At 41.4% G+C, this 16,854-nt stretch overlaps 1 protein-coding gene across 11 annotated transcripts in view; it reads right to left on the minus strand.

Moving 5' to 3' along the window:
• Nucleotides 1-16,854, minus strand: part of TSNARE1 (t-SNARE domain containing 1) — a 474,003-nt gene that overhangs the window by 56,705 nt on the left and 400,444 nt on the right. For all 11 annotated transcript variants that reach the window (XM_064507932.1, XM_064507929.1, XM_064507934.1 and 8 more), the window contains one exon: nucleotides 6,471-6,586. In XM_064507932.1, coding sequence (XP_064364002.1) covers nucleotides 6,471-6,586 — 116 coding nt within the window. The remainder of the gene's footprint in view (nucleotides 1-6,470; nucleotides 6,587-16,854) is intronic.

Raw genomic sequence — 16,854 nt, forward strand, 5'->3', positions numbered from 1 at the left:
CACATTTATATCTCAAGAACACAGATAGGTAGATTACCTAAGTGTACCAAAACCTGATATTCTCAGAGCTTCTATTATCACTATTGTGTGCCCACAGAATGAGAAAAAAAACAGATAGACACAGCTTTTGAGGCTGATTTTGGAGACAAAACATTGCCATAATTCCAGTGGCCTTGTTGTTTCAATAAGAAAAACAGCGTTCTCAGAGAGTATATTGCTACAATTGGATTTCTAGGTTACTTGGGGAGAAAAAACAGAACAATTGCAGCACTTTAATAATGTGACTAGGGAAAGTAAAGCTTTGTCTATTACTTGCCAGAACTGCAGTGCCTTTTTCAGAATCTCTCTCTCTCCTTTACATACAAAAGCTTTCAAATATCCTGCAATCAGCTGAGACTGAAAAGGTGATAAAATGTACAGGAACCTTGCCCATCTCCTAATCATCCTCCACTCAAGAGGAATTGCTCTCCAGACAAGAAAAGCCTCTTGTTGCTCTATCAAGAAGACTCACACACCTTCCCAAACAGACTTCAGTGAAAGGGTGCTCACCCCAGAGCCAAGAAGGATCAGAATGAGTGATGGCCTCTCCTGACCTGCTCTTCTCTGCTCTTGTCCTCTTTCACATAGTCTTTCCTTAAGTAGCTGTAAATGGCACAGCATGAGGCCAGGAAGACCATCAGTCTGAACCAGTATGGGCATTTTTGTGTTCGTTATTGCAGTAGAAACTGAATGCACTGAAAATCAGCCTCTTCTTGCAGGTTCTCAGAGGTGTGCCATCATGCTTAGGCATTGCAAAGAATGAATAATTAATGTTTGCAGATTTCTTTCAGTAGCTCAGATCAGCAATTCTCCATTAGTCTGGAGGGTCAGGATGGTACACGGAAACTTAGCTGGATTATTCTGTTTTCCTGTCGATTGTAAAGAAAGAGTGCAGAAACCCGAGACAGGACTGAGCAAGCTGCTGACTGCCTAAAATTCCCACTGACTTTGGATTCGAAACAGTGAATTCAAATTACTACATCTTAATTGAGCTGCAGGAGTTTTTGGCATGTGGGCGCTCAGTATAAAGCAAAGGCAACATAATACATCCTGCCTTAGCTCTTTTTCACCACAAAGTTAATGACCTGGCATTATGTGACACCTGCAATGACCTAAGATCGTGTTGATGGACAGTTATCAAGTTGTGGCCTGACATGTATTCAGCCACAGTAACCTGCCATCAAAATATTCATGTGTCTCAAGGCTTGGAAGATGTGTATAAGATTTGGGAAAACTCAGAGAACTTCTTAGAAATAAAAGGGCCTATTTCCTTGCCTTGCACCTTTCTTGTCCTGTGTTAGTTTGAAGGATCTTTTGCATAAAGGACCTTTTGTCTCTTAAAATCTCATTTTCTCTTGGCAATCATTTCTCTCCTCTACATGCCTGTATCTCAGAGTTCAGCTGGCTTCCATAGAAATAATTTAGTTTAGAGAACTGCAGACCTGGCCATTAGAAGCAGGAACATCTTAAAGAATATAAATATTAGCTTGATTTAAGCAATTAGGCCAAATTTTTTTTATACCAGCCCAATTATTTATTTAGACAAACCTTCTTGGGAAATTGATCAGTGAAAATTCAGATCTCATTTTCGACTGGTTTAAGTTTGAAGCACACAAATTTGCTGAATCTGTCTCAGCCTTCCTGCCAATGCAAAACTTGAGCAAGGATGCCAGGATCTGAGCCATAAAGACTTAAGGCAACACTAAAAGGTAAGAATTGAATGACGCCTGACTGTAAGTGTTGGATCCTTTACAAAATAATAAGAAAAAAAAGATATAGCAAAGTTACTGATTCTTGATTGTACTGCAGAGCAGACATGGCAGCAATGCCAACGCCAGGGCAGAGGTGTGAATTACTTCAGAATTTGAATGACAGCTGGCAAATGTGTTGACCCCCAGAGGGCTGAAGAGGTTGAAATAGGCTTGAAAACTCAGCCACTCTCATAGTTACTAAGCCTTCTGCAGGTGTGGTAAAAGCAAAAAAGACAATAAGTAAAGGCAGCCCCATGATATCGATTCAAAATGCAAAAGCAATCCCATGAAACAAAGTTGTCTATGTTTTGCCCTTATTTACAATGTTCATTAAGCCAATTTATTGCAAATTGCATCTTGAGTAGGAACTGTTCTGCTCTTACAACCTGAAATTGCCAGGAGAGAGATGCACAGAGCAAACAACAGATTTTCTATTGCTTGTGTTGGAAGAGGATGCCCAGACACATCTCCGCATAGGAAGGAATGATAGAGCTCTAAGTGCCAAGTGCCTCACTTGTTGACCTTGTCACCTGTCCCCTTGTGCCATCTACAGCCCTTATGATCCCTACTGATACAGGCTCAAATTGCATTTCTTGGTGTGTGACTGATGTCCTGCCTTGGAAATACCTCCTCTTGGCTCCACACTCTATAATCTACCTGGATACTCTATAATCTACCTGGAAGTCTGTTGTTATGAGGGAAAGGAATATCAAATGTGGCTCTCTGAGGCTGATCTAACAAAATCTTGTAGTATAGAAATCTTTTCTGCCATCTCGGTTTCAAACTACAAGGTTAAAAGCTCTCATGAACATGTTCTTTACTTCTTCAGGCTGGACATCATGAAGGGTCTGCTCCTCTGAGTAAGTGATGAAGAGTGCAGGTCTTATGAATCCTACCACATTGCAAGATGCCAGGGGTCCAGCACACAGGGACGTAGAGCATGAGGTACTAGAAAGAATACTCAAGATGAGAAACGGAAGAAAATAAAATCACCAAAGAGGGACTGTATAAAATCAACTATCCGAGACTCTTTCTCCTTGGTCACAGTACAGAATACATTTAATCACATAATAAGCCAATAAAAGAAATAGGCAAGGAAAATTGTGATTGTGAATAAGAATTTAAAAAAAAAAACAAAGGCCGAGTCAAAATATTTTTCCAATTTTCTCCTATGACTGATTCTCTAAGATCAAAAGAATAGAGTTGCATGCTCAGGAAACAGATGCCTGGAACTTAATTCTTGATTTTCCATACAGGCTAGAGCCCTGCTCTGGAGAAACTGCCCAAGATGGATTTTTCATTAAAGCTTGCATGCTGATTGAGATAAAGAGTGGAAGCCCTTGCTCAGGATATTTCACATGTTAAAAGTTTATAGTTGTTCAGAAAGTGACTGGACAAATTAACAAAGCTAATGAGAGAGGAAAGCACTGACGGTGATTAAAGACTAAATAACTGCTTCTGGGATCAGGAAACCTAACTGGTGAAGACTGGGAGAATATTTTGTAGAACGATCACTCTTGCACACTTGCCTGTTTTTCTGCTCTTCTCATGCATTTCCGCGAGCTACTGCATCAGCCACTGAGCAGGGATACACTCCTTTACTCCTCTGTGCTCTTGCTCTTTATTCATTGACAGATTCCAAGGTTGGAAAGAACAGTAAGTCCATAGGGTCTAAGGACCTATATAATGCAGTCCATGTACTGAGTTTAGTAACCTTCATCTGCCTGAAGATATCTTAGAAACAGGGAAGGCACCTTCTGCTGCAATATCTTCCAAGAAAAGGGCACAGAGCAGTTAAGTCATCTTTCTTTCTTCCTTCAGCTAAACAGATAAAGATGATTAAGTTCTCATCGGAAAGCATACTTTCCAGCCTTCGAGTACCTTTAGTACTTTTCTGCAGGTTTGTCACCTTTTTCTTCCCCCCAATCAAAAAAAATGCTTAAGACTTAGGATGCGAACAGTCTTCATTGTCACTTTGTGTATTTTTGCACGCACCCAAGTGAGTCACAAAAGACTGAGGACACAGAAGATCCATCCAGGCTAAGAAATCCTGACACTAGACAAAGACATTGTTAAAGGAGGGACATCTTTAGGGCTGTTATTGTGATTCTGTCTTTTTAAGATGTTTACTGATGTTGAACCATAACAGGAAAAAGAGCAGCTGCAATGCTCTTACAATGTGAGCAATGTGACCCAAAAGTTTCTGGGCTATTTTCCTGAGGTGGCAACAAACAAACGTACAGACATAAGTCCCCAGGAGTTTCTCCAGGTCCTCCGTAGATGCTCTTCTCTCTCTCCAGACAAAACTGCCCCAAGGGATAAGTGACATACTTATGGCAGGGTCCTCACAAGGCAGAAGCCAGGGCTCAGAGCACTCCAGAACAGCTGGTCTCTCTGCACGCACTGAGCCAGGAGCCCAGGATGCCACCACTGCTTGGGAAACTCACAGGAAAAAATGATTTTTCCGATGGCAGGAAGGGATTTGTCTGCCAAGGTCATGTCTGATTCACGAAAAATATAAAAGTGGTTTTTCGCCCTTATGAGAAGAACCATTAATTCAGCATAAGCATTGCAAAAGTATCTATAGAAAAAATGAAGCCTATATATTGATGATCATCTAGATAATATTGACGTAATTTATTTCCTTTAACTCACCAAGCAATGACCTTCAGATTTCACAGCTGCACTCACGACAGCTAAAGAAACCTAGCCAGGACATCATCTAAATGGGGCATAAACCATTTCAACAGCATGGTTGGTGGGGTTTCTTTTGATTCCTTACTGATTCGGCACAGAACAAACTTTTGGATGACAAGTTAAATGGAAGTTCTGGCCAATCATTAGTAAAGTTGGGCTTTTATTTAGTTATGTGTCCTGGCACAATTCAGATTATTTTGCAACCAGTTCCCCAACTAGCTTTTTTCCCTTTATTTTCTCTGAACTGTCATGTAGAGCTGTTATACATTAAAACCCAGCTGTTCTCTATCTCCCAAAAGTATGTAAGGCAATTTTACATGAAACAGTTTGTTGAGGTAGTTGAAACTTTAAATCCACTGATATTTTAAAACCCATTTGCACTGCAATTCAGAATAGAAAAAATGTTCTCCGTGCACATGGAAATTTTGAAAACCTTCCTTTTCCAAAATCTTCAAAATGTAAATGTGAAATCTGCTGCACAGCATTTGGGGTCAATCTAGATTAAGAATAGTTTATAATGATCAGAAACCATACTTGTTCCAATATAACTCAATGCAGTTTTTGCCTGTACTTACACTGCTGGAAAGTAACTCATATTTTAGAAGTGTAGTAATTAGTTTCCCAGCTGATGATAGAAAGTAGAGCATTATATTTTCCTAGGGCTTTCATTAGGATCTCTAGGTTCACTTCCCTCAACATGTGGATCTGTTAACAGAAGATTAACTCTAGTTCTAGTAACTCAATGTACTTTTATTGTTATAATATTCTGGTTCTCTGATATTATGTGCTTAAGGGATTTAAATTAAAATGTATCCAGATTTAGTTAACTGTTGATAAGATTTGTAATTTCTAGGGGCTGAGAATATTTAAGTATATATAAACCAAATTTTATTATACTATAAATTACCATGAGGCATCACATTTTCAAACCAGAGTAATGTAACCAAAATTGCTGGGATTACTCTAGGTTTAAATCAGCAGGCCAGATCACCATCTGGATCTGTACGCAATGTCTCTTGTGTAAAAGAGGGACGAAAATATATATAGAATTAATATAGGCATATATTTAACATATATAAAGATCATAAGAGCATCCATACTGGATCACTTAAAGGTCCATCTCACTGATATCTTGCTCTATTCAGCACTGGCCAGTAGCCGATTGCCTAAGTAAGGATGAAAGTGTAGAAAAGTATTTAGAGATATTTCTCCTAGATTTAAATAACACAGGGCTCGTAATATAGGATAGTTCAGACTAAGGATAGTCCAGACTAAGAAATTTCTGCCTAAATCATCAAAAAGGTCCTAGTTAACCTCAGTAAAATGCAGTATTCACTAGGTACAGGGCTGATATCCCATGTGCTTTATGCAGGTCTCTGTGAGGGACGTGAGAGTTCTCTAAACCAGAAGTTGTCCTGCCTGATGTCTTCAGGATACTCTCATTAAAACTCTTGGGTTCTTGCTTTACCACTCAAAAAACCTGCTATTGCAGCAGACACTCAGGCCAAAGGGCTGGAGCCCTTTGGATAGTAGAAATTCTGTAAATTTGACAATCTATCCCTGAATAATGGCCTACCAAACATCTGAAGAAGCAGACACTCAGAGATGGTTTTTATCAGACAGAAATTAAGGATGAATTAACTTATTTGATTCATTCTACTGGTGAAACAGGGGGGAAAAAAAGGAAAGAAAAACTTTTTTGTCTTATACTTTCTTTTTAAAGGACTCACATAAAAAAACAAACACAACACAGCAGAGGAAAGGCTTATGAGATGTTTAGACTGAATAACAACTCATCATACACTTTAAAGATCCACCAAGGATGCTATTTCTGAGCTCACATACCCTTTAAAGAAAATTAATTTCATAGGCCAGACTTGAACCTGAAAGCTAAGATACATTTTTCTTATCGTTATCAGCTTTCTAAGCTGTCTCCTAGCTATCTTACAGGGTATGATAAAAGACTTAGTTAAAGGCATTTACCTGTGGAAACTGCAGCCAGATCAGCGTTTGACTGAGACCGCAATGATTATGACAACAAACAGCAGGACGGTCAAAGCGACAGAGAGAAGGCAGCACTTCATCTTCCTGGCTCGTTGCTAAAAGAGGAGGAAAAAAATAGAAATAAACACATGGACTTTTGAAGGGGAAGATGGACGGTAAATCCGTGAAGAAATACTGCTGATTTTTGCATTGCTGGGACTATCTGAAACAGGTCGATACAACACAGAAAACTTGCTTCTTCCTTTGGACTGTCCCATCCTTCTGAGCAACCCATGTTCAACCTTCTCAGTGAAAATCCCCCTTAAATACAATCACCTTCTTTGCACAACTTCTTACTTAAAACATCACCTGTGTTACACTAAATTCACTAAGTACACAGACTCCACTTGGAGGCCTGGATTTGGGTAAGGCTGTTCAGTTTGGTTTTGTGCTCAGGATGTCAAATCTGCTTTTTGGCTGCCAGGGGAAGACTGTCTCCTGCAAGATAGAGAGACCTCTCTCAACCCTGCCGTGCAATGAAACCCAGCGAAGGAATGAGGCAGGCTGTTTAGGATAGAGAGACAAACCTCCAGCATTAACCACCCTGATTTCATCCAAACTAAGATACAGTAAGAGATCCCGTGGTGTTTTGATTTTGACGTCTGTTTCTAGTTAAACCCACCAGCATACCCAGTGACCTCCATAGCCAAAATGTTGTTCGTTCCCAGTTAAAATCTTCTGCAAATAGTTCAAGTCCTCCCTCTCTCTCCATCAGGTGGATTAGAGAAAGGACACTTCCATGATCCCACAGTGTCAGCAATTCTCTTATCCAACACGCAAAAAAAGTAACTTCAGCGAAACACTGAGTCAGCTCACACAGTCTCCTGGAGACCCTGCACATTAACCACTCCTCCAGCCACCAGCCTTCATAACATCATCCTGACCTAATAAACCCATTGCATTTACCCAGGGTTCTTTACCTTTCTTACAACCGAAGCAACACTCAGAGGAAAGACTATGTTATTACTGCTGCTATCCACTTTCCTTTCCTTTCTTCCCCTAATTGGTGCAATTAGCCCTCCCACTCTGGCTCACATTTTTTGCTCACTGGTTTACACCTCTTTGCACTGCATTATATGTCCTAAAACTTGCTTAAGAGTTCTAGAGAGACAACCACAGTTTCCCAGCTGTTTTGTTCTACAGATGTTTTGGCCTCTTACACCACAAGTGACAGGGAACACATCTCCTCCGTCACTGCTCCCAAGACCACTGCTTCGTTCCCTCATAACCCTCTCAAGGGCCCATCAACTTTGTGGTACAGAGCTTGAGATGCATTTCAGGCAGGGAACTCCTCAACACACAGTGCCTGTCTTCTCCAGGCTTTCACCAGCCTAACTGGTGCGGCTTTTTAAGTGCAGATTTCCAGATTTTTTTTTTTTTTTTTTTACACATAAAAATGCTGGGTTGTCCTACCTCTGCAGCAGAAAACCAATGATTCATCTTGGTTCTGAGTTTGCTTTTCAATTACCCAAACACAAATATTTTCTTTGGGTTTGGGAAAAAATAGATGCTTTAAATATATCATTCCACGTGCATGCCTTGAGAAGGATCTTTCAGGAATGTAAGGAAGGAGCGCGAGCGCGTGTGTGCAGGAGAATTCCTCCCTTCCCCACAAATTCTGCTTGGAGGCACACATTTGCTCACACTTTCCAATCAACTCACTGCGACTGTTTTGGGGAGAACATGGGTGGACCAGGGCTCGTGCTCTCTCTCTCTCTCTCTCTAACAGACTTTTTCACCCACTAGACAATGTTTCTTTTACAGTGGCTCTGCACTTGTAACCTTCATTTCTGGATGAGTAACATAGTTAAATGCATGCTGAAAACCTGAGTGCACGAGCAATAGGCCTGCTAGGGTGTCCTGTTTTCTTTTAATCTTGATTAATTCCAAGACAAACCAGGAAACCTCTGCCTAGAACTGCAAAATGTCCTAAAACAGCTAGATGTACTTGTTCACTTCTAAAATGTTACAGCCTTTGTTCTGTCAGTAGACAATGCTCATGGGTCATTTAGCTTCCAGTGGTATTCTCAAATATTCCTAAGGAGATTTTCAAAGGCTACACAGCATCACTTAGGATGGCTTTTCCATCAGTCTCTTTACAGAGAGTTTCCTTGCTTTGCTCTTCCTAGCACTGCAAAGTCCCATTCACCATTACTTGGAACCTTACACGGTCTTTTTATCAGTGTCATAAATATACTAATAAGAGGGTAAGAGAAGCAGGGCCAAAACTGTATCTGGTATTTGGTTCACATCTTATACTTCTGTCCTGGCTGATAAGTCAGGATAATGGTTCCTGCTCTGTTTGCAACATCTCTTAAGGGATTTAGCATTACTGTCCTTCACAGCCATATAGTCTGTCACAGCATTCTCCTGTTAATTCCTAGTTCTTTACATTTCAATCGGGGAAATGTTCAGTTCTTTGAGACCCTCTAGTCTGCAGTCACAGATTTTTACATGCCAGAGGATACCTAGAGCAGTAGGACACAATTTTTGAGCGGTGCCTAATTGCACAACCTCTTCTGGACACACTGAGGAAGGGTGGCCATCTGCCCCAGCCGCTCTTTGTCACTTCAGTGAAAAAGTACACTCACATGGGCAAAAGGCAGCAGTTCCCCTCGAAGTACAGATGCACAACCTGCCACACAAAAGCCATGCAAGCAGCCCCTCACATACGACCCGACCCCCATGGACGTGCCTGTCGCGTAAACCAGCCCTGTCCTGTGGACACTACAGTGTTTTGGTAGGTAATGGACACACGCTTATTTGTGGATAGCCCTTATGAAGGAAGAAAGGAAGCTAGCAGGGAGTCTGGTGACCGAAACTGTTCACACGGCTCTCGCAGCCCATCCCTGCCCTTATCAGTAGTGAAAGATAGAGCATGTTGCATAGACAGACAGTTCACCAGATAGGATTGGCAGACCAGGCTCTGGCCAGCCTCACCTGCATGTTACACAAATATACAATAATTATACAGCATACATAATGCTATTACGTACAGTGTTCTCTGGCTATTTTCTCTGGTTTAGGTTAACAGAATGTGATTGCCAACCTGAGATGATAACCAGGGCCCTAATACCCCTGGAGGGAAGCTAGGAGAAAAAAATATTCCAAATTTACAATTTCAATAACCCTGAAACGCTGGGACTCTGGGTTTAAATCCAAATGACAGTACCTTGACGTGGGTAATGTAGGCTCTGCTGTGAGATGTTCTTTGGTTCAGTACCTACCTGAAGAACAGATTACCATCTGCAGAATAACTAGCTCTATTGTCTGGCAGCTTCAGCACTGATCAGGACTGACCCAGTTCAACATGTGACATGAAAGGCTGAAGTGATTTGAGTAAGAAACTGTTTCCGGAAAGAACTGACCCCAATGTTATTAAGACCAATCAGCCATGATTCAAGTGAAGAGCTTCTAGCTTTTCCATTTTACTGATGAAAAGTTCTTGGTATCTTTGGTGAATCAGTGTAGCTCCAGTCAGCTCGGGTGTTCATCGACTGCTGGTTTCCTACCTTTTTGCCTTTTTCACTCCTTATTTTGGAGATTTTCATGGAAAGGAAGAGAAAAGGGAAATTTGGGAAGAACACTCATAGCATTTTGTTCAAGTTTCCTGTAAAGCAGTCAACACTATCAGATGATAGGAGACAGACCTGGAAGGGACGCATCTCTTATTGCCTCCCTTTGTCTCAAGAATCTTTACTGATGCCATTTCTGACAGCTGTCTGCCTAATCTTCCTTTAGAAACCATCAGTGATGCAGAAAAGGACCTGCGGTTATGACGGGAAAAAGAATAAAAAAAAATCACTATGAGGGTAGTTAAACATTCAAACAGGAGCCCAGAGAAGCTGTGGAATATCCATCCTTGAAGATACTCAAAACTAGGCTGGACAAAGAGCAACCTGATCTAATTGGCCTTGCTTTGAGTGGGAGTTTGCACAAGGGCCTTCAGATGTCCCTTCCAACCCATGTCATTTTATGATTCTTTGATTATGATCCCTTGAATCAAGGTTAATCTGCTCTTATGTGGAAGTGGTAATCCACTTCCAAATCTACAGGCAGACCATTTCTCCCCCAGGCAATTTCTTTCTCAATGTCTGCATCAATGCAATTCCTCATTCTCCTCTACTTTGGTGGGCTCCAGTAGGGGAAGCACTGAAGATGTGACCACTGTGGCCTTCTCTTGGTTCATGTTGCCCAACCCAACCTGGGCCCGTGACTCCTTAAGGAAGCAAGTGTGAGATAGTTTTGCCCAGTCCCTGCCATTGCAGTTGGAAACATATTTAACTGCTTACTGAGAAAAGATATACATAGAGGTATCAAGAGAGCTTGTTTTTGGGGCAAACTGAATCTTCAGGTGTTTCCCCTCGATTTCTAAGAAGTATCAATCAAAACTGAGAGAACAGCTTTTTCAGAAATCTGGAGGTTTCTCCATATATTCCCAAAGATGACAAAAGGTATGGCTGCTTTCTCCATTCTTCTCCCTACCTGGAAAATATGGATATTCTACTAGCAAATATATGAAAAACTTAACTTTAAGGAGTATTATCTGTTTTCATTTTAATTATATTAGCATATTCTGACTCGTGGCTGGCATGCTGTTGCACTGCTTTGGTCTAGTTCTCTAGCTCTGTCCCATACTGTTGTAAGCCTATTTCCCATGATACCTAGAATTTTTTGATGAAATTGGAGCTAATCCATTTTCATTGCACACATTTGTCCAAGATGAAAAAAAAAAGGCATTTTTGGAAAAGAACTTACTGGACGAAGTAATGGCTTTTTGCAGTTATTTTTGCTAGGCTCTCAGGTTTTATTAGTAACACACTATAGGTAAAGATATTTTTTAATCCTGACAGAGCCTCTTTAAACACACATGTGAAACCACATGGAGTGAAAATCAGGGAAGGAATCAGCAAGGCTATTTAGGGACACAAGTGAAAAGTACTTTATATTGACAGGAGATGTGGATGTGACTGAGCCTGGAAGACTCCTTTCCCTCACTGTTTCATCAAAGAACCTGCAGGTCTTATTTTACAGCCTAAAAGAACTTTCTTTCTCGGGGGTGAAATGTGAAATGTTAAAAGACATTTTAATTATGTCAGAATGGATAGTTAAGTAATTAGAAACTATTAAAGTCCATTGCAGCCCTAGGCCCAGAAAAGCAAGCTGCATCTTAGAAATTTCTAAGCAAGCACAGTTACAAGGAGTAAAGAAATGTTTGTTGCTAAAGATTCAAAAGCTGGCTGGGGACAAAGCATAAATATAAAGGGAGCGGGTTCAGAGGAAAACAATATTCCTATATTTATATAAAATGGAAAACATGGAGTCAAACCAATGAAAGATTTTGATTTACTTATGGAAAAGCAGCATCATGCTCCTCTACCCTCTGTGGCACATAGGGCAAAGCAGGGCAGAGATTCCAAAATCTAGATAATAACATGCCTAGAAACAGGCATATTAGTTCAAGCGGATATGTCTGCTACTACAGCTAGCCTATTCTGGGCACCTTAGAGCATACTACACCACTTCAGAGCAGAGACAGAGGAGAGATCTAGGGGCTCCATGGCTGTGGCATTTTCTAGGTCTCCTGCAGTACGAAAACATTTTTTAAATAAAGAATAAATAAGGAAGCATCCTCCAACAGAGTGATAATTACTACATGAAATTCTGGTAATACAATGCCAGTACAATATCCATTGATGATATATCTGTTATGGAGATCTATTTCCTACAAACCCATCCAGGAAAAAAAAACAAACAAACATAAAAATTGAATTTAAACACCTAAAAACCACACAATAGCAGCCTGGAGTTGTCGGGTCAGAGCTTTTTAAAGGCCTCTGTTGGGCAATGAAAAATCACCTTGATTAATTTTCAAGTAGTTTCCTTCGCTGTAGAATTAACAAACCTGTTTGACACAAAATGGTACATTTGATATGCAAATCTCTATAGAGAGTCTTTTGTGACGTTAAAAACATTTGTACGATTTTGTTCCCCTGCTCTCAGAGGTCATTTGGAATTGTACGAAAGCATTTCTCTATGCGTTTAATATGCATTTTGAAAGGTAATTTGAGGTCTGCTGAATTGGGAGCCCAGCTCCTTACTTTTGGACATGTTTATATAGAGATAATATTGTGAATCTGAAACTACTGTCTCTCCAATTTTCACCAGCAGGAACTCTGCTGAAAGCTGTGGAATTCTCATGGGAAAAAAAAGGAAATATTGGAGTAACGCAGCAGAAAATCAGGCCTTGTGGACACGTTTACCTCCAAGTGTTATGTAAACGGACCGAGGGAAAAATTATCCTTCCACTTTCACCAATGATTTCATTGTTATTATTTTTGTTCCTATATTCTATTTATATTGATAAGATTCCTTTAGATAAGTCATGCACAATCACCTCCTATAAGATAGTAAAGAGACAGTGTTATTGCATGAGAACTGGGGAATATGACCTTTAAAGAGTGTACAAATTCAAATGCACTGACCAAATTTGGTGACCTTTATGGAAAAGCCTCCTAATAGAGTAACGATGAATTTGCTATTAAATATCACTGCTTCTGCAGACTGGCTAGAAAAGGCCAGTAATATTATTAAGCACTTTTGGTATATTTAAATGAGAAGGAAACAGCCAGCTTGCTTATGAGTAAACCTTAAAAGATACGATAGCAACAGGAAAAGGACAGCTTACACTAGCAGGGGAATAACACTTTGCTTTGTCACATTGCTCTTCTGCCATTATCACCACATCAGTTAGACCAATTTCAAGTTTTCCTTTGCTGTTCTAAGTGTTTGCCACTTTGCACTAACTCTGTGCAGTCTTCCCATTCCCTTCCAATTTCTTCATGGTTCACTTCTTAGTCATTTATCTTCTTTGCATATATCCTAGGTGAAACTAACGGCCATCTACAGGCAAAGTTGCTCGGCATTTCCTATGCTAGGACTGTGTTTTCTGCCACTTAGGTATTTAGCTAGTTATAATTGTTCAGGCTAACATTTTCCATGCCTGAAGTCTATTTCAAGCTGATATTTGTTTTTCTTCATTTGAGTAGAAATATTTCGGCCAATTCCAAGGGGGAGCAAAAAAAAAAAAAAAACTACTGAAAAGTGTCCAAGTTTGCCCATGCTGAAAAAGATAATGCAAATTTTTCTAGTGCCTTCATGCTCTGGAGCAAACTGGGGAATGTGAGAAGGAGTAGGGAAAAAGACCTTGTCCCACTAATGAGGGTTCACTTTTTAGTGTTTCTAGGTAAATTTGGCTCCTCTTGGGAAAAGTATGACTTCTCCAAAACCCCAGCGCATGTACATTCATGACTAGTTTAAAATCGGTGGGTAATTTTCCGAAGAACCCTATCTGCGCTGAACAGTCTGCTGTCAGGGTGAGGATAAGAGCAGGCTGTTCTCTGTCTCGGTTTCCCTAAGAGCAGACAGGGGCTGATGGTGAGGCTGTATACAAAGATTTAATTGCTGCATTTTCTAACTTTCGAATGCTTGAATTAGCAATCTTAATATACCCTTAATATATTTGTTTTTCTCTTAATGGCTGAAACATCATTTACAATAACACATGATAATGGCTTACATTTCTATCACGTCTTTCAAGGCAGCAGGCCTCCAATGTGATTTACAAATTTGCTATAAAGAGGATTAATTTTTTCTCAGCACTGGAATGAAGCCACCTACCTCTGGCAGCTGTTTTAATTCTACACAGCAAATCTAGCCAACAGTTTAAGTCAGGTAATGACTATTGCGCGTAGCTCAAACACCAGGCAGCCTGCAATTTCCCAAAACAGAATTTGCACAAGATAGCAAAGGAAATGCCCCTATACTCTTGCAGAAACTGCCTGGAGATGCTCTATGACCCTACACAGGCAGATTCACGCAGACCTGAACTCCACCAACAAGTCTAGCCCAGAAAGACGGGTATAAAGGAGCACAGAGGAGAGAGAACAATTCAACCACATTAAAGTGGTGCCGCGCTCAGGGAAAGCCCTCTTGCTGAGTGGTGTTTATTAGACTATGCCATTATACGAATGTGATCAGACTAAATAGTCCCAGCTGTCTCAGACCTCCTCATATGAGAAATGCTCTAGGTCCATAATCATCCCTGTGGCCCTTTGCTGGACTTGCTCCAGTAGTTCCATGTCTCCTGCACTGGGGAGCCCAGAACTGGACACAGCACTCCGGATGTGGCCTCACCAGGGCTGAGTAGAGGGGGATGATCACCTCCCTCGACCTGCTGGCAACACTCTTCCTAATGCACCCAGGATACCATTGGCCTTCTCGGCCACAAGAGCACATTGCTGGCTCATGGTCAGCTTGTTGTCCACCAGAAATCTCAGATCCTTTTCCACAGAGCTGCTTTTCAGCCCCCAACCTGTACTGGATTAAAGGGCAGACTGACACGAGTGATGCTGTTGTGGATGCTTCCTACAGACCACCCAATCAGGAAGAGGAAGTAGATGAGGCCTTCTACAGACAGCTGGAAGTAGCCTCACAATCACAGCCCTTGGTTCTCATGGGGTCTTTAACCACCCTGATATCTGCTGGGGGAACAACGCAGCAAGGCATAAGCTATCCAGGAGGTTCCTGAAGAGCATTGATGACAGCTTTCTGACACAAGGAAGGGCTGGTTGGAGATATGAAGGTTGGGGGCAGCCTTGGCTGCAGTGACCATGAGATGGTGGAGTTCAGGATCCTGCAAGGAATAAGCAGGGCAAAAAGCAGGATCACAACCCTGGACTTCAGGAGAGAAAACTTTGGCCTCTTCACGGACCATCTTGGAAGAAGCCAATGGGATAGGGCCCTAGTAGGAAGTCCAAGGCAGGGGTCCAAGAAAGCTGGATATTCAAGGATCATCTCTGCCAAGCTCAAGACTGGTGCACCCCAGAGAGCAAGAAGTCGTGCAAAGGGGGCAGGAAACCTGCATGGATAAACAAGAAGCTCCTGGCAAAAATCAAACAGAAGAAGGAAGTGTACAGAAGGTGGACAACGGGACAGGCCACTTGGGAGGAATATAAGGATGTCATCCAAATATGCAGGGATGGGACTAGGAACGCCAAGGCCCATTTGGAATTAAATCTCTCAAAGGATGTCAAGGACAGCAAGAAGGGCTTCTTCAAATACATTGGCTACAAAAGGAAGACTAGGGAGAATGTGGGCCTGCTGCTGAATGGGGCAGGTGCCCTGGTGGCAAAAGACACAGAAAAGGCAGATACTGAATGCCTTCTTCACTTCAGTCTTTACTGCTAAGACCAGCCCTCAGGCATCCCAGGCCCTGGAAACCACGGAGAAAGTCTGGAGAAAGGAAGACTTTCCCTTGGTCAAGGAGGATTGAGCTAGAGATCATTTAAGCAAACTTGACATCCACAAATCCATGGGCTCTGATGGGATGCACCCAAAAGTGCTGAGGGTGCTGGTGGATGTCAGTGCTAAGCCATTCTCAATCATCTTTGAAAGGACATCAAGGCCAGGAGAGGTGCCTAAGGACTGGAAGAAAGCCAGTGTCACTCCAGTCCTCAAAAAGGGCAGGAAGGAGGACCAGGGAACTGCAAGCCAGTCAGCCTCATCTTTATCCCTGGAAAGATGATGGAACAGCTCTTCCTGGATGCCATCTCTAACAGCGTGAAGTATAAGGCAGCAATCAGGAGTAGTCAGCATGGATTCACCAAGGGGAAATCATGCTTAACCAACCTGAGAGCCTTCTATGATGGGATGACTGGCTGGATAGATGAAGGGAGAGCAGTGGATGTTGTCTACCTTGACTTCTGGAAGGTTTTTGACAGTCTCCCATAACATCCTCAATGGTAAGCTCAGGAAGTGCAGGCTAGATGAGAGGACAGTGAGGTGGATTGAATAAATAGAAATAAAATTCATGATTAAGGACAGACCATCAGCCTTGAATGACCTTCAAACCTTTCCCAAACAAATGCAAATGCCAGATAAGGAAAGCAAAGGCACTTTTGGTGGCAGGGGAAAACGCAGTATATTACACTTATAGCAATATTTTTCATATTGCAACTGAAAGAAAGGATTTTCTGTCTTCAAAGTATGGTGCTCTTGAACTAGGAATTGCTTCCAAGTCTCAACAGTAATTAAGACTGTTTACTTTCACTGCAAGTCTTCAGGCACCAAAGAACAAACCAAAAACTTAAGCTGGTCTGATGCTGTCACCAGAAGGCGACTAGATATATACATTATCCAGTACATTACTGTGAGTGATCCATGCAAAACCTCTTCCCAATCTTATGAATCACACATAAAATCAATTTCTGGAAGATCATCCAGAAAGTAGTATGCCATCAACTCCTTAGAAAGTCAATGCTGA

Source organism: Dromaius novaehollandiae, chromosome 2 (assembly GCF_036370855.1).
Source record: "Dromaius novaehollandiae isolate bDroNov1 chromosome 2, bDroNov1.hap1, whole genome shotgun sequence".
Classification (NCBI taxonomy): domain Eukaryota; kingdom Metazoa; phylum Chordata; class Aves; order Casuariiformes; family Dromaiidae; genus Dromaius; species Dromaius novaehollandiae.